This window comes from Rhizoctonia solani, chromosome 6, assembly GCF_016906535.1.
Source record: "Rhizoctonia solani chromosome 6, complete sequence".
Lineage (NCBI taxonomy): Eukaryota > Fungi > Basidiomycota > Agaricomycetes > Cantharellales > Ceratobasidiaceae > Rhizoctonia > Rhizoctonia solani.
This window is the reverse complement of record NC_057375.1, coordinates 1,439,230-1,464,097: the sequence shown is the minus strand read 5'-3', so window position 1 is coordinate 1,464,097 and position 24,868 is coordinate 1,439,230. Positions and strand designations below refer to the sequence as shown.

At 46.5% G+C, this 24,868-nt stretch overlaps 7 protein-coding genes across 7 annotated transcripts; 4 read left to right on the top strand and 3 right to left on the bottom strand.

The window, feature by feature from the left end:
• Positions 1–1,116: 1,116 nt before the first annotated feature.
• RhiXN_05892 (calcium-binding protein 39) lies at positions 1,117–2,785 on the bottom strand (the record flags this gene model as incomplete). Its single annotated transcript, XM_043325708.1, has 8 exons — positions 1,117–1,248; positions 1,580–1,657; positions 1,711–1,923; positions 1,972–2,104; positions 2,151–2,246; positions 2,296–2,573; positions 2,624–2,710; positions 2,762–2,785. 8 exons carry the CDS (start codon positions 2,783–2,785, stop codon positions 1,117–1,119), a joined length of 1,041 nt encoding a protein of 346 aa, XP_043181140.1.
• Positions 2,786–6,031: 3,246 nt separating this feature from the next.
• Positions 6,032–8,208, top strand: RhiXN_05891 (Fungal specific transcription factor domain; the record flags this gene model as incomplete). Its single annotated transcript, XM_043325707.1, has 9 exons — positions 6,032–6,063; positions 6,124–6,178; positions 6,231–7,025; positions 7,082–7,230; positions 7,287–7,316; positions 7,371–7,409; positions 7,467–7,626; positions 7,698–7,815; positions 7,898–8,208. 9 exons carry the CDS (start codon positions 6,032–6,034, stop codon positions 8,206–8,208), a joined length of 1,689 nt encoding a protein of 562 aa, XP_043181139.1.
• Positions 8,209–8,306: 98 nt separating this feature from the next.
• Positions 8,307–8,888, top strand: RhiXN_05890 (uncharacterized protein; the record flags this gene model as incomplete). The annotated part of the gene is made up of 2 exons (XM_043325706.1): positions 8,307–8,323; positions 8,405–8,888. The coding sequence occupies 2 exons, from the start codon at positions 8,307–8,309 to the stop codon at positions 8,886–8,888; spliced, it is 501 nt and encodes a 166-aa protein (XP_043181138.1).
• A 1,810-nt stretch (positions 8,889–10,698) lies between these two features.
• On the top strand, positions 10,699–11,942 carry RhiXN_05889 (Fungal specific transcription factor domain; the record flags this gene model as incomplete). The annotated part of the gene is made up of 7 exons (XM_043325705.1): positions 10,699–11,209; positions 11,266–11,296; positions 11,330–11,378; positions 11,444–11,579; positions 11,630–11,697; positions 11,749–11,831; positions 11,891–11,942. The coding sequence occupies 7 exons, from the start codon at positions 10,699–10,701 to the stop codon at positions 11,940–11,942; spliced, it is 930 nt and encodes a 309-aa protein (XP_043181137.1).
• A 1,116-nt stretch (positions 11,943–13,058) lies between these two features.
• Positions 13,059–15,071, bottom strand: RhiXN_05888 (uncharacterized protein; the record flags this gene model as incomplete). The annotated part of the gene is made up of 7 exons (XM_043325704.1): positions 13,059–13,104; positions 13,157–13,425; positions 13,480–14,044; positions 14,553–14,641; positions 14,704–14,864; positions 14,914–14,966; positions 15,022–15,071. The coding sequence occupies 7 exons, from the start codon at positions 15,069–15,071 to the stop codon at positions 13,059–13,061; spliced, it is 1,233 nt and encodes a 410-aa protein (XP_043181136.1).
• A 986-nt stretch (positions 15,072–16,057) lies between these two features.
• Positions 16,058–18,792, top strand: RhiXN_05887 (uncharacterized protein; the record flags this gene model as incomplete). Its single annotated transcript, XM_043325703.1, has 11 exons — positions 16,058–16,217; positions 16,265–16,375; positions 16,424–16,501; positions 16,553–16,738; positions 16,793–16,932; positions 16,980–17,369; positions 17,420–17,575; positions 17,631–17,889; positions 17,997–18,293; positions 18,342–18,422; positions 18,473–18,792. The coding sequence occupies 11 exons, from the start codon at positions 16,058–16,060 to the stop codon at positions 18,790–18,792; spliced, it is 2,178 nt and encodes a 725-aa protein (XP_043181135.1).
• Positions 18,793–19,693: 901 nt separating this feature from the next.
• On the bottom strand, positions 19,694–24,494 carry RhiXN_05886 (Transposase family Tnp2 protein; the record flags this gene model as incomplete). The annotated part of the gene is made up of 22 exons (XM_043325702.1): positions 19,694–19,753; positions 19,818–19,947; positions 19,998–20,307; positions 20,338–20,412; positions 20,472–20,625; positions 20,672–20,934; positions 21,146–21,272; positions 21,320–21,660; positions 21,712–21,757; positions 21,811–21,914; positions 22,488–22,547; positions 22,616–23,246; positions 23,305–23,372; positions 23,404–23,464; positions 23,514–23,564; positions 23,620–23,697; positions 23,759–23,865; positions 23,957–23,988; positions 24,035–24,193; positions 24,231–24,288; positions 24,347–24,414; positions 24,472–24,494. The coding sequence occupies 22 exons, from the start codon at positions 24,492–24,494 to the stop codon at positions 19,694–19,696; spliced, it is 3,006 nt and encodes a 1,001-aa protein (XP_043181134.1).
• Positions 24,495–24,868: the final 374 nt, after the last annotated feature.

The window sequence follows — 24,868 nt, the reverse complement described above, 5'->3', positions numbered from 1 at the left end:
CGCCTTTATCGTCGAGTCACGCGAATTTCTCAATCGCTCACAGAACAAAGACAATCTCACAAGGCTTATTGTATCCTGGAAAAGAGCATTTGAGGAAGATGCCATTATTTCATGCTTAACCTTACAAGGCAGTCCCAATCCCCTGGGTGATAAGCCCTCGTTCGTACAAAGTCCGATGTTGTGTTCCATCATCAGACGAACTGAATGCCAATGTATTTGGAATGCTCCAGGCTCCCGCGAGCTAGAGGGCGCCAATTAGATACCGTCCCGCCAATAATAGTTCAAAGTCAAAGTGTGACTTGCTATAGAACTTGTGGAGGTGGCAAAAAAAATTATGTTGTTCGGATGGAGCCGGACCCATACGTACAACGTATGATATAAACCGGGGCTGTATTAGTCCTCATTATGCATGGCGCCTGTGCGCCTTTACGTTGACTGATGCAACACAGTGCGCATGCAGTACCACATTCAACAATTGGCACACTCCGGCGAGCTGCACAATATTGTTGGTGTATACCTACTTTCGGTTGTCCAATACCTAACCGACACAATACATACCATGTTGTGTTATAGAACGAAAGGACTAGGCCCAGCGCCGATCTTGTTGTTTTGGAGCTCACAGCGAGTACTTGGGATTGTGTTGTACTGCTTTAGTGTGTCATCTTAAGAGAATGCTGTGATTCCGTTTATTTATAATATAAACAAGATAATTTCGTATTATTGGTACCCAAAGTACCAGGTGTGTATCGAAGAGGCATGGAGAGCGGGAAGGTCAAATGATCAATTAAACTATCCTTTCTGCTCGGCGAACATAGCCATGTTCCACGGCCTGTCGTGATCATTCTGCGCCCAGCTTAAATTGCAGCTCGGCTAATCTATACAAGATCAAGGTAAATTAAGTGTACAGGATAGCGATGTTGACAGAAACAAGTCAACGAAAATGCTTGTTACATGCGGATAAGTGCGTATGAGATCACTCAAAGTGCCTGAATCTGGCTAATTAGGAATTGTTTCTCGTCCTGTTTGGTTTATTTGATATTTCGGTTGGACAGCCCAGTCAAATGGTTTAGGAGCAGAGGCGGGAAAAGTCATGAGAACTAAATTATACAAAGTAAGTTAAGGGCTTACGCTAAATTGCTCGTCTTCCTTATCGTTATGGAAGTCTCTCAGGAAAGTAAGTAGCTTGTCTTTGTTTCGTCGTAGGATTGCTTCAATCTGTGCAGGTTTCTTGGGATTGGCGACAAACACCTATTATAATAAGGGTTGTTAGTAGTAGATCCCAACCAAATACCGGAGAAAAGGATCGAAGAATGCTGCAAAGTGTCTGATGGCTTCAAACAGGTCGTCGCTATGAAAGGCTATCACTGGTTGACCGCTCTCTTGCAAAATTCCCTCAACCAGGGCCAGGCTTCCTAGCGTAGTCAACCATCACCGAAAAGATTCAAGCCTCCATCCTTTGAGCTTGGTCCGAGTGGTCACCCCGCCATAATATGAGAACTTGAGAGTCCACTCCACCCGAACCATATCCAAAGGTCTGCTCTATCCGGGATATCAGAACAAAAATTATGAAATGACGAACCTTGAACACATGGAAAGCTTCAAATTGGATGTTGCGGCTCTTATCGCGCAAAAGGTTCATCATCATCTTAAGGTTCGCCTGTTTGGTAATTTGGTCCGTCGGTTTGGGGAGAACAGTGTCGGAGAAAGGACATCAAATGCATTAAGAACGATTTTCCAAGTGAAACCCAAGTCAGTATCAAAGAGGTATTCAAAACTGAAATTGAAACTCGCCTCGACGCCAATATAACGCGTCATGACATTGAAATTAGCGCGGTCTAATAGTATCTCGCCCAAGAGTTTAAGGGATTGACGTTTAGTCACATAGTTGCTAGATACTAGCAGACTTGTGTACATCGTAAAGAACTAGGGACTCGAGTTAGCAGAGGTAGCAAACTGGCGGAGAAAGCTTACGCGATCGTAATTCGCCTCAAGATACTCGGCCACCATCGGTTTATGTCTCGTAAGGGTTTCCTTCAGGTTGGCAAAAGCATCACAGGATACCCCAAATGTAGTATCCTCGATATAGTGTGGGAAGGAATAAAACCTGTGACACATGAGCTCAATAAACCTATATGTCGAATTTAACGCACTGGTCTGAGTAGAGTAGTATCCTCGCAATCGGCTCGTGCTTAATCATCTCTTTCAATATTAATCCGGTACTAAGTGCGATTTCCTCGTTCTCATATCTCCTCGCCCTCAGCCTTTTGTTCATGGATTTAACAAGACAAAACTCACCCTTTGAGTGCATCAAAGACAATAACCTCCCTTGTGACGATATACTCGACTGTTGGACTACGGCTCCCTATTTGACGCCTCAATAACAGTGAAAAGACTTGTGCCGCGTCCTTGCGTGCCTCAAAGTCGAACTTTGCACACGACTTGACCAGTGCTGGAAGGAGATCGGCAGCATATGCCTCCGTGGCTAATTGGGCGACGAGTTCTGGACCTGGATCTCCGTCACCGTGTAAGAATCCCTTCACTTGTTGGAGTCCTTTTGTAACATCTTCGCTAGCCTGTATCATGTTAGTTAGCTATGAAGAATCTAGCTAATTCAGCCGCTCACTTTGCGCCTCGTCTCGCTCCCTGGTGGCCCTGCGTCCAGCTTGTTGATCGCATCCCTCAGTCCCCGCACAATTTCAGATGGCGTACGCTGTTCACATCAGCTTTTATCTTATTATATTATCAGAACTATGTTAATCACCTGTTTAGCCTTGAAAAAGTTCATCGCGTGGTCGTCGTTGTTCTAACCTCCAGCACCCCAAGGGCACAGCCACTTCTCCTATTCGTGGGCGCTTATCCTAATAGAACTTGGATGCATATGATCGGTGGCGCCACGACATTGTGAGTCCTCCAGGCTCTGGAGTGTTCATGCACTAAATAGGATTACGGTGACTAGTGCAGAGATCGCTGGTGGTCTTTCGTGTGTTGAGTAAGTATAACCAGCCACGTGGAGAATCACCTGCCTAATTCAGCTTATACTATAGTAATGCCACACACGATTGTAAGCACTGTCACTATGCCGTCTCGAGGGAGTCACTCGAGACAACCTTTGGTTTATGTACTACTCAACCAAAATGAATTTAGGGCGGACAGTTAATTTGGTGTGAAACATGATTTTAAGAACCAAAAATCGTGCCTGAGATTCAACGCCCAAAAATTATTATTATATCCCTAACAATACAGCCTGAGATTCGAGCTCCTTGACCAAAGAGATAAATAGATTTGTCAAATTATCCTTGATCCATATATCAGACGGTGATAGACGAACCAATAGAGTACTATACTCGCTCTTATTAAAAACAAGGTTTTCAGAACAAGAAAATACTATACTCAAATTCCTAATCAATCTTGCGTTGCACTTTCCAGCCCGGAGGTACGACGGGCTGGTATAGCACAGGGGTGCTTTAAGGAACCTGTAGGCAGAATGTTATGACCTCATTTGGATGGATGACTAGGCCTCGGGCCGGGCTCCTATTAGGTAAATACGGTTTGTAAAGCAAGTGGGTACTGTACAGTCAGGACTCTTGACCCTGCAGGTTGACAAGACAAATCAAATCCTAAGCGAGGGGGTTTCCTCATAACATGTACACACAAATGAGCGGAGCCGCTTTTTTGTGCCCACTGTCACGTGTTCTGCCCAAAATGTATTGCTTGGATGAGTCTCAACGTGCTATTATTACGCGCTCACATAGCCAAAGCTCAACAACATTAATCAAACTATTGAATAAATTGCCGAAGTGTAATATTTGTATACATACAACAGTAAGACAAGCAAGAGTCATGAAAATCAAGGCTATTCAAGCTGCAATCTATCCATACCCAAGCTAATTTGCTCGTCGGTAAGTTCCTGCTCGGTCGGAACGGGATAAGCAGGATAATCCACCATTACGCGTACATATGGATGGATGTACGCGTCGCCTAAGCCCAAATATTCGTAGTTGGTGTTCTCGAGCTCGGTGTTGGGGATAGGTATACGCACTGAGGCCGGATGATTAGGCTCGACGTTGGGCGACGAGGGGTTAGACTCATCTGGGACGACTCCCATGTGTCTCCAGCAGCTGTAAATTGTCTCAGACGAGACTGATTTTCATGCCGCAGCTGCCAGTTCCATCGCTTCTAACTGGCTAATTTTGTAAATGTTCGCAATTCCTGCGCCGTCACGACGAATCGCAAGGCGTGCGAATTGCCTTTGATATCGAGATTTAAACGAAGCAATGGCTGCATGAAGAGAGGTATATAATAATTTGTATTAAACTTCCTTGAATTTTGAGTCGCATATATACATAATTTGGGGAGATTTTCTAGGAGATACGAGTCTCCCGTTGCAGAATGTCCAGATAAGGAATACATTAGTAAGCTACACAGCCATAGTTCACACAGCCACAATGTCAAGTGAGTGGCGGGAGAAAAGCGTCCGGCCCTCCGGCGTTTTGTGTGTTTCCTGGGTGCACACTAATATAATTCCTTATGGATAAGTGTGAGATATTTACATACAAATTCTTTACCCGAGCATGGTACGAGCACGCAGTATATATCATGATGCTATAGGCTAGTTTAATTTTGAATAGAAGCCTAGCTTGTGGGTGCAAACTCTAATTCACCGTAGCACGGGATAGTCTCAAAGGTACTGGTAACCGTACATGTCGAAAATCAGCCGGCTCAATAAGACTGGCCCATTTGAGAATCAGAGTTGATTATTTACTCAGCTAAGTCCACTTTTGCTCCCGAGTTCTCTGGAGCAATCAAATGAGGAGACACTCGGAAAAGTTCCGACTCGGACTTAACCCCCCGGGCGCTCTACGAGGATTGTGGGGATAAGCGAACGAATTGAGGAAATCGGGTAAGCTGACGGCATAAGCTTGTCTGCGACCATATGCGCATCAAAGACTCCTTCCGTTCGAGTGGATTACTCACCCGATAAAATTTATCAAACTCATTCACGGGTACGCATTGTTTTGATACCGATGAGCGGGCGCTTTGATTGACCGGCATGATGACAATTGGTTGTTTTCAATACGGCAGTCGCCCGCATTTTGGATTTCATAGCCAAAGTTATCGGTGACGCATAACCTCCGCCAGCACTTGCCTTTGCTCAAGATTGCGCCCGAGGTAATTTCCATTCTCATGGAACAAAACTGTGACCAAGATCCTTCACTTCTCGGGAGATTAATTATAAGCGAGAGTATCATGTCTTTGGGAGGAACAGAAATCACGCTCCAAAGTAGAGTATGTCACACATGCATCACCTTCGTGTTGAGCTCCACCGTTTACTCGTCTTGAACTCACTACCTCGAGGATGAAAAACCAATACACTGAAATTCCCAAGCTATATGTATTTGAGCTACAATAACACCACGATGTTGCACAGTCAATATTAGTTCGAATTATCGGGTGTTCTAAATCCGGGGACTGGCGAGTGCTAGCCCGAGCCCTATAGAAGGCTATGGTCGCTCGTTGATATTGAATGTGGGCGTGTGTGATTAGAAGTAGTAAGATTTCAAGGCTCAGGCCGATCATTTGAAATTGGACTTGGCGTCGTATCTTCTCTTTGAATGTGGTCAGATCTCCAAGGACAACTCTGGATCGGTATCGGCAGTTTCAGGGAGTCCTCTAAGTTAATATAATTTCAAATCGAGCCCGGGCCGTTGAAACATCCATAGCCTAGGAAAAGGTTACGCGTGTGCCGGTGTCCCAGCATAAGCGCACCAATCGTTAAGGATTCATACCAGAGTCAATATAAAGCTACATGAGTCCTGTAGACCCAGACTGACCTCTTGAACTCTTTTCTTATGGATAAGATTATCGCCTGCGATAGGTGCGTGGATGACCAGGTGCGGAAGATGAAATCCATACTCGCTCCTCAAGCATCTTACCTACCCATGGGCCATAGGTTAGATGCAGATTCAACCCACTTCGGCAGAATAGCTGTAGGGGTTGTATCGCACTAAATATTCCGTGCAACTGGACGCGCATGGCAAAACCTCTACCACCTCCAGATGATTCGTGAGACTATTAATTCACAATATTGCAATGCTGGTAGCTCAATTTACCAATACCTTTCAGCTATATTAAGTATCTCGAAGCACGAACGAGGCTGGTTGAGATGCACTTAAAGAAGGTAAGTTAACACTCCCGTTAACCAAAGTGGTTTTCTGAGTTTATACCAAAAGCTACTATTGGGGGTTAATACCAAGAGGGACATTGACCATCTACTAGACCAGGAGCCGGCCGAGTCTTCTCGAGAAAGAGAACCAGTGATAGAGTTAGGTCGAAACAAAACAGAACACGATACATCGAGCTTGCAAGCTAGTCCTTTGAGCAGTCCAGCTTTGACTGAATTAATACAGCGGATGCGATTACTGGGAACTGATTCTTGTTCGGAAGGCCAGGGCTTGATTGATAGTAACACATTATGGGCCGATAGCGCGTTTACAAAATCTTACGAACGTATCTTTCATGGCCACTCTAGTACTCATGTTCTTTCTCGTGACGCTGCAGCGTTTCGTCAGGAACATAGTATCGGTGATTTGAAAAACTCATCAAGTATTGGTACAGCTTGGAGCCTGCCAGAGTCTTGGAGGACCGATCGCGCTATTACACAGCACCACGAACACACTCTCAGTGACAGGATGATGGAGCACCTGCTTGGAGAACTTCCGCCAGTGGACTTGATGCCCGTACTATTGGATGCCTACTTTGATAACACATTCTTTCCTGTTATTCACCGTCCCTTGTTCGTAAAGCAACTTGGAGAGGGTGTGCACAGACGCGAGCCGTCATTCCTTCGTCTTGTTTTTCTCGTATGCGCAAACGGGGCAAGATGGTGCGATGACCCTAGGGTCCTAGACGAAAGGTGGCCTGTGCCGTTAAGTGCGGGACATCGTTGGTTTAGACAGCTGGATCTATGGCCAAGGAGTATACTATCTTTGTCCAGGCTGACACTGTGGGATGCACAATCGACGGTGGTGAGCCGAATTAATATTTAATTTGACTAAGCAGTTTTGATGGAACATTTCTATAGCTTACAGCGTTATACCTTTGTGGTTCCTCAGCGACATATGGAACGTGGCATGTAGTTGGAACTGGCATCCGAATGATGCAAGATATTGGCTCCCACCGAATGCAATCACCACAGACATTGGAAACCGAACTGCATAAGCGGTGTTTTTGGTACGTCATCCTATATGTTAGCATAAGATGAATATTTAAGATGTTCCTGGGGGCAGGTCGATGCTGTTAATTGATCGGTATTACGGGTGAGTCGCCTCTTACAACTGCAATCCAACCTGTTTGACTCTCGAGTTTGTTAGAGCTCACTTCGGGCGATGTACGGCAATGTTTGATTGGGAGTGAGAGATACATAACTTGCTACGTTAACGTTATCCGCTCACTTAGGTTGTGCATAGCTCCGACTTGGATAATGTCTCGGAAATTGATGATGATTTATGGTCATTAGAACCAGGGGCCTCTCCCCCAGCGCAGCCATACAGTACCTCTCCAAAACTGAGCATATTCAATCAAGCAATTGGGCTAATACGACTTTATGGGCGATGCCTCCAGACCGTGGTGCGTTTAAAGAGATAGGATACAGCAACAGTGAGCTGATGGACTCGCAACGATAATCCACCTATCAATAGTACACGCCCAACCGAACAAAACGAATGATTGGGTTGGGCGGGCCGCAAGGCTCATCGTGGGCGTTCAATGATATCAACATCAGACTGAAAGAATGGGTCCGGGGTCTTCCATCTCATCGTAAGTCTAGTGATAATTTGTGCACCATTTATTTAAGCTAGCTGATTTAATATCGATACATTTGGACATGAATTTTAAAAAGTACAACTTCCTCATGCACAGCACTACAACAATTCGTCCTTTTTCGCAAGTCTCATCACGCTGTGGGCGATATACTATGAGCTGGTCGTTTCAGCAAATCGATCCTTTATTACCATGTCGTCGTCAGTAGCCCTGCCTGCTCTAAAGATATGCAGAGAAGCTGCACGGGAATTCGCTAGTATGGCCGTTGCTTATTCCAATACACCTGGCTCGCGCCTAGTCATTGGGATGACCCACCCAGCCTTCTCTAGTGCAATGATCCTGATTATGGACTTGATGCCGGAACTGGGTCAATTCAATGCGATGAATTGATACAAAGCGTACGCGAAGGCACATATAGCAGACAACAAAAAGAGGATGATCTGAGGACCTGTATAAAGGTTCTAGAGCAAGGCGAATCACGTTTTTACATGTCTGGGCGGCTCAGGTGGGTATTTTCCTATCCCACTTGTCTCTAAAAATTATTGATGTTTTACTATGCGCTTCGATTTTCATGCGTGCTTATTAGGGATGTGGTCAGCGATTTTGAGATGATCTTGCGGCTACACTCGACTCCAGCCTATGCTACAGCATCAAAATCACACACCGATACATCTCGAGTGGACAGCTCCACCACTATCACTTTTGATATTGACGGCCCGCCTGACATCACTCCGGTTACGGATAACCCACAACAGCCCCAGGGCTTTATAACGTCGCCTTCTAGATTTGCATCATTATACGAATATGTAAACCCTTTCTCTCAAGCCTCGTTGCATTCTACACCCACGACTATACCCAGTACCACACCACCTTTATTTTCGCAAATAGAGCCTATGACAGAGCCGGTCCTGAGAAGCTCTGTAGACTCAGATAGCGTAGACCCCTTTACCAATCACCACTCTGGACAAATGTACGACTTTACAGGTCGACTGTCGGAAGGAGCATCATGGGATACTCTATTCATGGATCTCCTTCACTCAAACTACTTGCCCTACAATGCCTCTCTCTAACTAGTGGGTCACTATACTCAGTGCAAGTGCCTTAGCTTATTACTAATTCCACTCAAGGATTCAAGAACATAGTTTGAGAAGGGCATTATACTATGCATGTAGTACATTTCCTCAAAATTTAAAAGCCCAATGACCCACTAGTACCCCCACAAGTTCCAAAATTGTTTGAAGCTGACACGATGTATTACGCGTTGTGGTGTATGCCCGTTTGCTTCTATCGCTGCTTCTGTCGTCAATGTATCCAAGCGGACAACTATAGGAACTGAATATAAAAATGATATCTCTCTGGCCGCTACATGCGCTCATGAATATGAATGATCCTGAGTTTTTTTTTTTTTTTTGACTTATCAGACCAGAAAACTAATGAAAGGCGCGAAAGTCCGATTGGTAGAGTAAATTTCCCGGTTTACTTAATATTATAGCGTTCCCGAGACACGCGCAGTTACATGCCAACATATTTGGGGACAGATTGAGAAGGCGTTGTTGCATTGATGTATCGGAAGAACCTATCACTCAAATAGAATAACGTTCTATTATTGTCGACACACGAATCGGCGGCCTTCACCCAGCCTCCACCAGACCTCCACCGGGTTGGAATCTCCCGCGGACACGCAGAAGGGGTTTGAGGCCGGCACCCCAGCTTACTGACCAAGATAGGAGGGCGCATCCGAAAATGAGGCTCGACCGGGTGTTGCTGTATACCGGTGCCCACATTCACAATCTAACCCGGTCCAGAATTACCTACAGAGTAGACGCCCATGATTATTCATCACCCCAGATCACCACGGCTACATACCAGACCCTGCGGGTTACAAACTTTAGCCAATTTGCAAAAGAATAATTTGTTTTCTTTCCTATTAGCACACTCAACCAAATAACGAGTTCGGGCCGATTGTGGCGCTGTGGTACGTCTGAAGTTAAACCACGGTAAATGCCAGAGCTCTGATTATCTCAACGCCTTCGATAAATTCCAACTTTGATTAAACTTTTATTTACCTCTATAACAGGATACGTAGGCAACTCAGTCCCCCGGGCCTATTACTATAGCACTACAACGCTGGGAGTTGCAGCCGAACAGGGTTGGAGGAAGTCTGCGACCAGAACGTCAGAGTAGCATTGCTTCTCAATTCGCGTCTCCCATTCTCTGCGTGCCCGTTATTGGGATCTCTCACCATACCATCATTAACATGAGTGACAATTCTGCCGAAACGTTGATATTCCCGAGGACCGAGGTGGGCAATGATTCACATTCAGTATTATATCCATACGAGTTCTTTTTTTTTACGGTGATTTAGGCATGTAACCAATGTAAAAGGCGAAAGTAGGTAAGCCAAACCTAATTTTCGGGGTGTAATTGACCCACCCGTGTAGAGTGGTAGGCTATATTATTCGCCATTCTTTATCGCCCATCTGACCTTGGACACACACATTGACTATGAGCAGAAATGGTGGGTATTCTAAATCAACCTCCCTTTGTCTCTTTGTGATATACGCTGAGCATACTGATTCCGCTCGTGGCCAGTAACCTAGAGCAACCATGTTTAAGTTGCCTTCGAAGCCATAACAGAGTGATTCGAACCAACCCGCACCTAAAACACATACCACCGACCTGTACCTATGGAGCTTCGAACGTCATTCCTCGACCCAGCGAGATTCCTTCTCAACACACTTTGCGGGGAATGGAGGCTCGCGTTGGTATGTACTTAATTTGTTTATAATAAGGACGACCTTAACAAGTACTGTACAAGAGGAGCTAGAGAGGCAGTTACGATTGATAGGAAATTCTGAGTCACTCAACAGTGACATACCTATGCCTAGGCGCCATTCGCTTTCAGTCAACGATGGTGAAATCTATTCATATGATCCAAATCAACCAGAGGACACTCTCGCGGCGGAACATCCTGCTCTTAATTCCGCGATATTCATTGACAACCTCCCACTCACTATTGACGAATGGCCGTTAGAACTACCTCCTAAACCCTTGCTGCTTCATCTTGTCGACATATTTTTTACTTGCTACCCGAACGCGCGGCGTGCTATTCACCGGCCAACTCTTATGGTTCAGCTTTTGGCTAACCCTGCCTCGCCATTTTTTCCTTTCATACCTCTTCTTCACGCCATCTGTACTGCAGCTGCAATTTACTCGCCACTGGTCGAAACTACCCCGCCACCCAACTTACACGCTGACGACATCTTTCTGGGTCAGACACTAGTAGATCGGGGACGAAATCTAAGCTTTGAAGAACAACATATAATTCTATGCCAATATCAGTGTCGAGTAGCCGCAAGAGAGGGCAGAAACCTACTTGGTGTGATACAATGTGCGTACCGTCAATTGGGGATCTCATATGGCCCGTGACCTCATCCCATTCCCCAGCCTCTGTCATTGGTGCCTGGTGGGCGTTCTCGTGAGTTTTTGTTATTTACATTTTGAGATTCAGTTGTTGGAACGATTCGATTCAAGATGTGCTCGATGGTTCGAATTTTGGAGTATGAGCAGCTTCGCAATGAGACTTTGCGTCGCCCTCGGACTGAACTTTGCTGACTCTCTTCAGAACCCATTGCCAAACAAAATCCGTGAAAAGGTACTTGTTGGGCCACCGAACACGGAGACGGACGTCGAGCTCAGACGGAACATATTTTGGCTCGCATATTGTTTAGAAAGGTACCATTTATTCTCAAGCCCTTGGGGTAAGTATTATGCTTGTGTACTTGAAAGTATTTCCAAATCTGTTTGATAGTTTTTGATATTAGTGATGAGGATGTCTATCAAACGCTACCAGGAACGTTAGAAGCATTTGAATCTGGTGTGAGTACCTTAGACTTGTGTGGTTTATGCACCTTACCGGAGGGTATTCAGTTTGATGATGGCCAAGAGCGACAGACCATCCTGTCCAAGGATTTGTTTTCGAATCACTACAGCAATCAGGATGATTTTACAATGTATGTAAAATGTGAGTTGGTCTCATGCATTAAAAATGGCAATGTTTTACATACTCCAGGTGCAATCCTATTATCTCGGGTATCATGGCCTTTGCTTTCTCAGAACGATGACCATCACTAACTTGGATGTAGGCGCACGTGTTTGAATGTCGCCGGTTACCGGATTTTCAAAGCATTGAAGATGCACAAAACTCGCAGGATATGAGGGACTTGGAGCTGATGATAACTTTATTAAGGTGAATATCTGTGAACACTACCGCACTCAAGCTGACGTTGGCTTCCAAGACAATCCATTAGAAAACGGGTCGACCTTTCAAATCAGCCTTCGGTATCAGCTATCTCCAACTCGTTCATCGCATATATAGCACCATTTTGGCAAGTCATTTAGTTCGCTGGGGTCATCCCTATGATGCTAACTCGTCAAAAGGGCGACCGCAAGGGTCAACATGGGTCTAGCCAACTGGCAAGATCCTGGCTGCGAATCTGCTAACAAAATGCTTTCGGCATCTAGAGCGATCTTGCGGTACACTACTGGATTGATGACTACGTCTTTTGATCTGAGCCTACTTGATACAATTGTTTGTGTGAGTCCTCACTAGTTAGGTTTCAAGTTTCAGAATGTTACAACATATGGTCTTTTTCTTAGATTCCTTGGGTGGCCGCAGGGAGGGCACTGACATTTGCACTTGAACATGCACCAGAGAGTCTTGCACCGATTCTTCGGGCGGAGATTAGGCTCGTAAGGCAAGCGTTAGAATTCGTTCATAGGTTAATTTGCGCATAATCAACGAACAGAGATCTTTTACTGCATGGGGGCCGGGCAATGCTTTTTCCGCGGCAAAGACGAACATTTGACATGGATATTGTGGAGGTTTTAGGAGAAAGGGAAGCAGCCAAAATATTCGAAAATACACCCATGTCGTAACCAACACCAGCTTCTGTGGGTGTTACGGACTACATCCCAGTGATGTACTTTTCCTAATCGAATGGCTTTATCGATGTGTGTCAATCGCTTTGAAATCAATATATTTAACCGAAATTTCAACCATATGGAGTATGCATTTAGGATACCGGAAACCAAAATGTAGGAGGTACTGAGTTGGTGGTCGCACTTCATTGCTTCAGCCATCGACAAGGAATTCAACCAGGCCGTCGTTGTGAGTATCCAAAGTTGAATAATAGTATATTCGCGGTTGGATGATAAGAAAGAAGTCCATAATCTCGCAGCTAATGTTGGTAGTGAATGCCTAATTCCGGCTCCTCAATTAAGTGCCTATTCGCGACGAGGTTAGAAACGAGGGCAGATGTATAGAGCAGGGACTTACACATAGCGTACATGTTCCACGATAGCTTGGGTAGGGATTCTGGTGCCAAGACCGACTCTTTGACACGGCATACACTTGGACCAGCTCCAAGAAAAGAGAGCGGGTTGAGTGGGAAGATCATCTTGGGCTGGTATCCATACAAGTGGACGGGACGAGTTATTTGCATCAATGTCGTGTGTGCAGATGTATACAAAGTCCTTGGCAGACCGGACTTGACGTTGCCTAGCGTTAGACGCCCACAGTCGGATTGATTCCAGATAATGGCAAACCTAAGTTTAACCGACGAGTTTGTTTTTATATCTCATAGTGATGAAACCACTCACCATGTCCATCCAGTCATAGTTAGGAGCTGTTGCCTGGGGACACCTTCCGCATCGGAAAGCCTTCCCCATTGCTTTGACATGCAAGTAAGTAGCGTCGGGAATACCTAGGACACTTAAAAGTGCTCGTGAAATGTTGCAGGCATGATCATAAAAAATCATTTTAGTTATATCGCCTGCGAAATGGTCGAAGCTATGGGGATACCAGTGTACTTGAGAATGATCATGAATATGCGATGTAGTGAAAATGGCATCCGCTCGGAGAAGCTTGCGTATATCCCCCGGAAGGACATCTACTGGCTGAACGATCTCAGTAGTATGGATGGTCATAGTGAAAGGCGAAGATTCCAAAGTCGGTCGCAGAGTTCCTTTGGGTAATGCCGCGATTAGCTGTGTTTCAAGTCTATGCCTCCACTCTCCGATCAATTGCTGTAAACCGGTTTTCTTCGCTTCAAACTCGTTCAAGAATTGTTCGTGGAGCATATCATTCTCAATGAGCGGTGTGCATTCTGGCCATGTGTAAACTTCTGAGGCCCTAGGAAGGCCTGATGCAATGATGCATGATTTTCTGAAAACAGAAAATAAACTGTGCATTAGTAAAGGAAAGACAGCGACGAGACACAAAGGTACCATACCAAGTACAGAAAAATTTCCCTTGATCGCTAAGCAATCTCCATCATGAGGTATTGCTCGAGCATATACCGGGAGTACGGCTCTCACTTCTGAAATCCAACGGTGTATTGCATGGAGACGCGCTGACCGACGCTGCTTCTGCTCCCTCTCAAGCCGTTGGTTACGATTAATTTCTAGATGTCCCAGAAGGCGTGGCAAAAGATTGTCCCAAACTACGCTTTATTCAGTAAATGCCCATGGTTTGTTCTTGAAACGACAAGTAGCTTGCCTTTATCGGTGACTCTCTTCGTGGTATGCACCATGGATTTCCACTGCTTGCGCCTCCAGCCATCATAACACACAAGATCACCTTTTTCCCACCCAATTTCGATTAGGCGTGATTCAATTCTATAACCAATTCAACTCTATCAGTCTCTATAACCCAATCATGTTTTCGTACTTACTCATTCTGACGCAAGGCTTTTAGGCTATCCCGATTCTTTGCTCGCTCCCGATCCCTATTCCTAAGCCATGTGGAGAGCGGCTCTGCGCTCTGTGCCAGAATGATATAACCCGTAAGCTTCGGGCAAATTAGACACCTGCTTATGTACGTACCCGCCTTTTTGCTTCAACTAGGCTATGTCGTTCGCTCCTCCATTTTCGCAGTGCTTCATCGTCTCCAGCTTTGTTCAGCTCATTGAGTTTGGCTTTCACCTCCCTGGCTTCGCTGTAGAGGCACCACGACCTCCATTTATAACTCTGGCCTGGAATGGGGCCTGCATCCAATATCAGTCTCGGCACTTTGATCAGCAGCGGATAGCATACCTCCTATTACTGATAGTAATGATGAATCCGTCACTCGATTGACATCGACTAGTCTAAATGGGTCCTATCAGATACACATAGTAAATAATAATGAATCTTTTCGCTTACTCTTCTAACCAGCAGTTCCCACACAATCGAATCAACAAAATGGGGTTCATTTCACGGGGCGCGTAGCCTCCGCACGTCTGAAAAAGGCACATGGAATATAATCCTATATCCATCTGAGATATTAATTTACTCACAGAACACCTCTTCGTGAACAGCATGGCAGCATACTGTGGCTCGGATACTTCGTCAGGACACGTTGGCAGGCCCAAATGGTTCTCCCTGGCCGAACGCCAAATCAACGCTGAACGCTTATCCATAAATAGTTCACGGAGGAATTTATTAACCCGGGAGAGCATAATGAGGTCAAGTGGGTGGACATATCGAGCGATCTACCAGGGATTTTAGCATTAAGCCATTCCAAATTGCTAGTGAGCCTGTACTTCAATTAGGACTTCCACCGGTAGGTTTACCAACAATCTGATATCCGGTGCTTGATTGCCTTTTGGATCACATTCAGGACCCGAGTATCGAGCCCTCTTACGTGCTGGCCCATTTTTCTTCTTCTGCTCTACTTGTACTGTTACTTTTGGGCTTGCCCTGGTCACAGGTTTTGGTTTGGGAGCACACAGGACTTCACCCCCTTTTCGACAAAGGGTGTGCGGCGGGCACGGGACTTGGACGGCACGTGTCCAGCCTTTGTCGAGGCATGAACTGGACTTTTTTGTCGCGTTCGGTACAGTAATAGACCAGGCTGTCCAGCATTTGTCGATTGTCGGGATACAAATGCTGGTCCATTGCTGGACAATATCTCTGCGATGCCTGTGCCCGATGTATATATACACTTTGGGCCTTTCGTTTCTTTGGGATAAATGGAATATATTTATTTGATTACATACATAATTGTTTCATCGTTACATTTCAATCCATTACTCTTCAACACCTAAATAGGATGCGCCCACCCTCTCCCAGAAGGGGGGACGTGTGCGCGTTGTTTGGTATGCTGGTCAGTGCGTCAGAAGCTGCAAATTTCAGGGTACTCACCCAAACACCTACTACCATCAACCTCGGGATTCCTCAGTACACTTGTTACGTCGCGATGTCTGAAAGGGCATCTATATCCAAAGACCCCGTGCTACCACCTAGCGCCCCCCGAAGGTTGGCCTCTAGATCACCGTCGACTTCGCGAGTGCGTTTGCGCGACCCTGGGCGCGCAAGCATTGACCGAGAATCAAGTTCAGCATTGGGGTTAGGGAGACGTAAGTACAAATGTATGCGCATGAATCGAGGCTTACCCGGTCCCAAGATGTCCCCCCATCCTTTGCTTACCCAACGCCAGGTACTGGGCGCAAGAATGGTACGCGAAGGAGCTTGTTTGTGTTCAAGAAGAACGTTCGAGTCCTAGACTTGGAGCCTGGTGAGTCGCACACAAGTACCGACTACTTTGCTTACCTAAAGATCGTAGCTTCCGCGCCAAGGCACAACCTACGAGGTATATGCGATGCCGATGTCGAAGACTCGGATTCTCCGACGGAGGGGAGTAGTAAGTATCTAATGTGATTATATTTCGTGTTTTGCTTACCATGTATGCTAGTTACAACGAGTAGACCGGTGTTTAGCAAGGTCGTGGGCACGAACTCCGCCAAAGACACAGAGAGTTCGCAGAGAAATGACGAGAGCGAGGACGAAGGCGGAGGCGAGGGTGGTTCGGAGGCGGACTCAAACTCGGACGACAAGGAAGGAGGCGACGAAGTGTTGGGTTCTCCTCGAAGGCGAAAAGGTATAAGACTTGTCAGTACTAACACAGGATTCAGCCGCTTACATAGCTTTATAGGTCCTATTTCAGCCAAAATCAGAAGTTCCGAGTTATCCCATGCATCCTCCTGCGCCAATACTTCCAGGAGCCAGAAACGCGCAAAGTCGTCGGCTGAGAAAGACGCCGGATTTGAGCGACACCAGCAAATGGTTATATCTGTAAGTTTATCAGCTAGTTTTAGAATAAGGACTTACTGTTACAATAGAGCCACGCCCTCAAATCCATGCTCGATTTATGCGCCTTAAATCAAGCAAATGATGCCGGCGAGCTCGTAGCAAAGTTCGACGACGCTGGCAAGGCTGTCTGGTTTGTTAACGGGATTCTTGTCCCGCATTTTGATCGTGGGTTCGACAAAGAGTGGGAAAAATGGGGGACGAGCGCCATAGATGTGATACGCGACCAGAGCCGCTGGGACCCTTCCGACGTCGAGTACTTGGAGTCTGTGACCGATGCCGAATGGAGAGTTGTCGTTAAAAATGGGGTCTATGCGACGATGCTTCGTGTTTGGAAGAAGTACCAGGGAGATGCAGGCAAAGGGCGGGAGTGGTCGGATAAACGCAGGATGTTGAACAGACGTCAATCCCGGAAGGATGCGGTGAGTACCAAGCTTTTTCCATTGAGTAATTATACTTACGCTCGTGGCAGAAAGCTAAAAGTCGCATGGCAGCGCTCAAAGGATCGGGACTTGAAGTCGGGGGATTCAAATTTACCGGCGATCCCGGTTTTCAATCGTCCGAATATTCAGACCCGGACGATCAGAGCCGCCGTGTTGTTCAGGAACCCGAGTACCGAGTCGCAAAGGTTAGTAACAAGTAACTATTTAGGGTTTGAGTTACGAACACTAACCTTTGCTCAGCTTGTCCAATTTTTGGGGGCGCTTGATATCGCATACAAAGACAACAAGAAACAATGCGGAAATCAAAAGGTCACGCGCCGGGATTTCAATAAGGTCAATAACGACGTACCTAAGCTCAAGAAAGGGAAGATACCGGCTTGGGCTGTTGACAAGGAATGGGAACGCACAAACCCAAAAGCATGCAAACAATCGGCTAAGCGAATCGACTCGGACCTAGACGAAATCCCCAAGAAGAAAAATTCGACAAATTTATTGATCGGTACACACCTCAACCACGGGAGTATCTGTCCCCTTTGCCATTGCCATCGCCATTGCCATTGCCATCCCCCTTGCCTTCCCCCTTGCCTTCCAGGTCCAACGCTCCAGCCGATACCCCTGTTCCCTCTATTACGTTAGCTACGCAGAGCCGGGTCATTGAAGCGGCCCCAGTTACGACACCTACTCTTCTTGCTGCCAACATATGCCATCCCCCTGGAAATGCAGTGTGTCAGCCCCCTTTGGATGTGCCTACAGCTTTGTTAGTCGCCCCCAGTCATGCCCCCGGGTCTGGTCAGTCATGGGGTACAGCAATGCACACCGGTGCGTCAATGGGGTTTGGCACCGATGTAGCCTCTGCGGCTCCAAAAGCACCAACATTTTCCCAGCCTGCGTTCCCGCACTACGGTCAGTTAGGCGGGGCTGCATATATGCCACACAACGTATTGCCGATAGGGTACCAACCAGGTTTTCAGCCTGGATATCTATATGGACAGCCCGGCAGGAACGGAGGTACTCAAGCCCATATTCCAATTGGTAAGCTGAATATTTATGCGTCAGGTAAAACACTTATCTTTATATTTTAGACCCTGCTCTTCAAGGTGAGACAAGTGGTCGCTTGTATCCCTTGAACGGTATGCCTCCACCGCCAGAGCTTCATGAACAAGAAGCCGCCGCCGCGCAATACAGCCTGACTGCGCAGCCAAATATACCCGGGCCAAATCAACCATCAAACACCAGACCCTGGGCAACCAAAGCGCGCAAATCAAGCGTGGCAAGTAGCAGCGGCAATGTTAATGTTAATGGCAACGGCGATGGGAATCCTGGGCTTGATCCATTGCGACTTCCTTGCAAGCGCCGCGCCCAACAAGTCAAGAAAGTTAAAGTTGTTTTCCGGGGTGCGTAGCTCACCTATTATGTGCGTATTCTCCTATTGTTTTTATGCACTAATATGAACTCAGTCTCCAACCTGTATTATTTATTGTCTTTCCTCATTGATCTCCTGCTGTTGGTGCACTGCGCCCTATTTATTCTTCTCACCTGTCATTTCTCGGCATATTTTCCTGCATTACCGTGTGCGCGTCCAGTTCTCAATGACCTGTTCGGCTACTATATGCTCAATTAAATGGAACTGGATGATTGTGGCTTTAAATTAAACTACCTGTAACAAGCCTTATATATCAAACGTTTATCATTGTGTAAAAGGAGTAAAAACGTACACCAGTTACTGTTACACTCTCTTAGTCATCAACGCCCATGTTGTCTTCGTCCCTCAAATTGTCGGGCCTTGTCTGTTTGCGAGGATTAGATAGCAAGATATGCATAAAAAGGACTTACTGTTATCATTGAAAATGTAAGCCAATAGTGCCTGTCGTAGACACACTTGATACCAGGGAATTAATCCCCATTTTCTCAAATTTAAACAAAGACGAACGGACGACATTTTCAATCACGTGACTTCGGCGCTTATATCATACGCTAAGCGCCGAGCCACGTCCCCATCCGCGCTTACCTCAGCACACGTAGCCACCTCCACCTGATGACATCACTATGACACGTCAGTGACACGTATGCATGAGTAAGGCCAACTGCGGAACGGGGTTCTTATTGGATTAGGATTTGCATATTCTGTATTTGTAATTAGTTGCTCTCTGTAATATATAAGGAGGCCAACCGACCATGGTAACACCCAGGTCGATTACCTCTTGTCGCATCCTACATTGTACGAGGGCCTTACAGCCCAGTAAGATACTTGGTTACACGCCTTAAGCGTCGTTCTCGCTGTACATACGTAGCTCGCTGCCGCCTTACAGCGCGTGGTCATCGTAGTTAGTTAGTTCGTCGTCGTAGGGTACTTCGTCGCCGCCCTAAGCGGTTTACTGTATTAGTCACACGGCCACAAGCGCCCGCACCCTCGACGTCCTTACAGACGTCTAGGACAGTGCCCGTATGACATCTCAATATTGGAAAGCGCAAAAAGGCCAGTAATGCACTTGCTGGCACTGCTTCCACTGGCTGGAGTTCTTGGTACACCCATGCACCGATCCCAAGAATATGATCCCTAGATTTTACAATTACCATGTAAATAGCTTAGAGGCAGAAAACACGTACCAATGGTTCCACGGGAAGGCAGGCGGTTCTGCCGGAGCAACAAATTTCTGAATCATAACAGCCAGAAATTTGTACTGCTCGCCCAGAACGGTCACTGTTGACTCATAAATACCCTGAACGATAACAGGTGTTTGGTCATCAATATAACCATAGCGTGAACCAAACCCTCGCGTATGGTTTGCCGAGCCGTACCGGACCCCGTACCGACGGAAGTGAGGGTAGGCAAGAGTAGATCGGCTGGGATGAAGTTGAACTTGAATTCCTTCTGGTGGCGGCGCGCCATATCCGTAAAAGTGGACGTTGTGTAGACCTATAGGACAATGGTTATTGCAATACTCACCATAATTATAATATGCTTGATGCTTGTGATCTCTGAAGTTAACTTTGGCAGGGGCAGTTGCCAACCAAATGTGCTCTACATAAATTTAACAATTTATTATGTGCACACAAGATAAAAAAAATGCGTGAATTTACCTTGTTCAAGAAATCGGGCGTCTCCAGCCAGAATTGCATCAAGCCTGCCACGCTGAACTTCGTGTTCCGGGGCGTCTCTCATGCCTTGTAACAAAAGTTTTGTTGTTGCTATATCATCGTCCGTTGGCCCCTCAATTGATTGTAATTTGTTAATCTGAATAGGTATTAGTAAACTGAATAAGAGTTGGAGGGGGACTTACATAGCGGTAACACTCAACGCGACGCATAAATCCCTTTGCCATTGTTGCTTCAATTTCTCCGCCCCCGTGCCTGTTCTTGTTGACGTTGATAAGCATTCGGTTTGCACGCTCAAATCGGTTGGTAGTATTGTAAACACTTCCATACTTGTAGAGGTGGTCGGGCAAATGTGTGATGGCGTGGAAGCTTGGAGTGAGATTGATGTTCATATCAGTGAACACCGTGCCAACCTGTTCAAGCAACTGGCGACCCTGTTCAACCTCCTCTTGAGTGATTCGGTGTCGAGTCAGGAGCGTCGCCCCAATACAAATCTTAATAAGTTTGCAAACCAGTCGCAAGGGTTTCGTGATGGCATAAATTCTTGCCAAGGGAGAACCTCGTCGAGTCCGCCTTCATTCAAGTTGTTGACGTGGTTTCAACGTCTACGGAAGGCCTTGGCATTGACCTTCTGAGCCTTGTAGTGCTTGATCTCTCACTTCCACAAGGGATATTGCCATCTGGGATCGAGTCACCAACGTGCCAAGCCTCAAAGTACAAGCCAACCATGATAAGGCGCAAGAGGCGCCGCTGTTTGGCCTTGACGCGTCCCTTCAGCCCTTGGGCCTTTAATGTATGTTAGTGATATATATGTTGAATATATGGAAACCTACATGGGTAGGGAGCTGACTACAATAATGAGGGAAGATTGTCCGCGTGATAAACGCATTGTAGCGAGCCTTGGGTGTCTCACCAGCAGGCTGCCAATGAAAACGTTTTCGGAGCATCCCTTGCTTGTATATGTACTTACTTTCAATAGCCTTGGTAAGCCCAAGATCCACCAAATGCATTACATCGATGGGCGCATTATTGAACGCATAGAAACCGGAGAGCCGGTCTAGTTTGGTAAATGTTGTACCAGTCTCATTACGGATGTCATTGCGTTCGTGCCATTCCGCACGGAGCCAGCGGTGCTTATGCTGTAAATGCTCGTGAGGCTCGCAAAGATCATAAACTATGGAACCCAATAATTAAGTCAAATTTGAATATATAATTACACACTCACCTTCATGGTCATAGCCTTGCTCGGTCAACAGCAAACAGGCCCGTAGCTTGCAATACGGGCAGTGGTTTTCTTCGGAAGTAGCGCCGACATGACCTATACACTTGATGCGCGCGATCCAATCGACCACAAGGACGGATAAGTTTGCGTAAACGCGTCGGTCTTGAATTTCCCCGTCTCAGCATTGTGCACCGGCAACTCAATGCCTGTATAGCTTTAGTATATAAGTGAGAATTAATCACTAGACATGCCGTTAGACAGAGAAATTAAATCGTCAATAAGAGGCTCCATCATTTGGTCGAACGCGTAGTCCTTAGGCTCCGTTGGTCCAGGGATACCATCGCAAGGATTGTGTTTTCGAATAAATTCCGTTCGAAATACGGAAGATTATTGATAACAATATACACTCCGTTGGAAGTATAACTTCCACCGGCAGTGTAATTGCCTTTGTTTGCCTGGTATCTGCGCATATATGTTAAATGAAAAGACAGCCTTAAGTTAAGCACTCACCCATTGGCATTAAGTGTAAGGCAAAGGTAAGCGCGCAAGAGATAAAGGAAATCTCCGGCGGGCAAATCCACGTACTCGCCATTAATAAATTGTCGGGTGAGTCCTGTTGCATGCGCCCGCCAACCCCAGCCCTCGCTGATGTCCAAAAATCGTTGGTTGACTGGCATGTTGTCGAACCACTCCACAGGATCCCGAGGCCTTGTTGGTTCTCAGTTGGCTCATTGTTGGGATCGTTGTGTTACGCCAATGTTGACAAAGCTCGGACATACCGGGGCAATAGACGACCGAGAGCAGCAGGGAGAGGAATGTAAGGAAATGATTTAGAGGGGCTACGCTTGATAGTACCGTCGGCAAGTAAGCGCTCCGTGTATAGAATACCAAGGCATCGTTCTCCAACGTTCCGAGTGCACTGGGGATTGGGAGCTGGTAAAGTTGCTCCATGGTGTATCGTCTGCCGCATGTGGCTCGGGGCACACAGGATAGATTCTGATTAGTTCCGAGTGGTCCATTCCAAGCCGGCGCTCGAGCGACCGTAGAGTAAGAGGCATTTGTTGAATCTCTTCGACAAGCGGCTGAGGGAGGTATTGTGCATTGGCCATAAGGGCCAATTTGTGGGACTCCAGTATCGATTGAACGGAGTCTTGTGTTGCGTGGTTGAACGCGTACTGAGCCCAAGTGCGCAAGTAAATGTTCTGTAGCGTTGGGTGAGCATCAAATAGAGGCATGCCGGCTCCTCCATCATTGCCAGGAGGCTTGGGAGGCCCCTCAGCATCATCCGGTGGGACACGGATCAGCGGTTCCTCCACAAGCACTCCCTCAGCGTCGTCTGGATTGTCTGGATCGTCTGGATCGTCTGGGTAAGGATAAGCATTGTTGTTGTCTTCTATGTATGAATTGTCATGATGGGGTTCTTTGGCGTCAGAAGGAAGGGGATCGTCGCCGAGGGGACGCAAGGCTTTTAGGCTATCCCGATTCTTTGCTTGCTCCCGATCCCTATTCCTAAGCCATGTGGAGAGCGGCTCTGCGCTCTGTGCCAGAATGATAACCCTAAGCTTCGGCAAATTAGACACCTGCTTATGTACGTACCCGCCTTTTTGCTTCAACTAGGCTATGTCGTTCGCTCCTCCATTTTCGCAGTGCTTCATCGTCTCCAGCTTTGTTCAGCTCATTGAGTTTGGCTTTCACCTCCCTGGCTTCGCTGTAGAGGCACCACGACCTCCATTATAACTCTGGCCTGGAATGGGGCCTGCATCCAATATCAGTCTCGGCACTTTGATCAGCAGCGGATAGCATACCTCTATTACTGATAGTAATGATGAATCCGTCACTCGATTGACATCGATAGTCTAAATGGGTCCTATCAGATACACATAGTAAATAATAATGAATCTTTTCGCTTACTCTTCTAACCAGCAGTTCCCACACAATCGAATCAACCAAAATGGGGTTCATTTCACGGGGCGCGTAGCCTCCGCACGTCTGAAAAAGGCACATGGAATATAATCCTATATCCATCATCTGAGATATTAATTTTACTCACAGAACACCTCTTCGTGAACAGCATGGCAGCATACTGTGGCTCGGATACTTCGTCAGGACACGTTGGCAGGCCCAAATGGTTCTCCCTGGCCGAACGCCAAATCAACGCTGAACGCTTATCCATAAATAGTTCACGGAGGAATTTATTAACCCGGGAAGCATAATGAGGTCAAGTGGGTGGACATATCGAGCGATCTACCAGGGATTTTAGCATTAAGCCATTCCAAATTGCTAGTGAGCCTGTACTTCAATTAGGACTTCCCACCGGTAGGTTTACCAACAATCTGATATCCGGTGCTTGATTGCCTTTTGGATCACATTCAGGACCCGAGTATCGAGCCCTCTACGTGCTGGCCCATTTTTCTTCTTCTGCTCTACTTGTACTGTTACTTTTGGGCTTGCCCTGGTCACAGTTTTGGTTTGGGAGCATGTTTCGCTGGCGGGATCGGAATGTGAGTGAGACCAAAACCAACCACAGGGTAATCAGATGGTAGTTACGTTTTTTCCCGGATTGAAGAGCAGCCTTGTAAACTTATAGGCTGAAGATTTATCAGTCTGCCACAGAAGTGGGAACCCCCATCTTACGAACCTTGAGGTTTCTGAGCTGATTGAATTCGGCCAAGTGATGCACGAGTCGTCACAGAAGTAGTACGTGCCCTAAAATATTGCAGCAGTATCTCAGTAAAATCCAGGCTGATATGAAAGGCCACATACGCAGATCGAGTACGAGGTGGCATTGTTCAAATTGTGCTGTTGGCGCCACCAGAGTGCACTAACTTTATACAAGCTCCTGATGAATTTGCAATACAGATGATCGGTCTCCCTGGCCGTTGCTCAACAACATCGAGTCATCCCCTTGGCCAATCGCGACAAGGACCGAAGCATGACTAGCTCTCAAACGCAGATTAGACTCGAAGCTGTTTGGTTGGCTGTCAAATGGAGATCCATGGCATGGGGGGGGGGTTCGTAACGAATTTGGTTTCAATTAAATGAGGACCCACTTGCTAAATGTTGCCTTATCCTTATAGGAGGCATGAGGCGAGATGTGATGAGAGTTACGAATGAGGCCATATGATAGATACCCATGACCAGTCCATAATGTGCATAATAA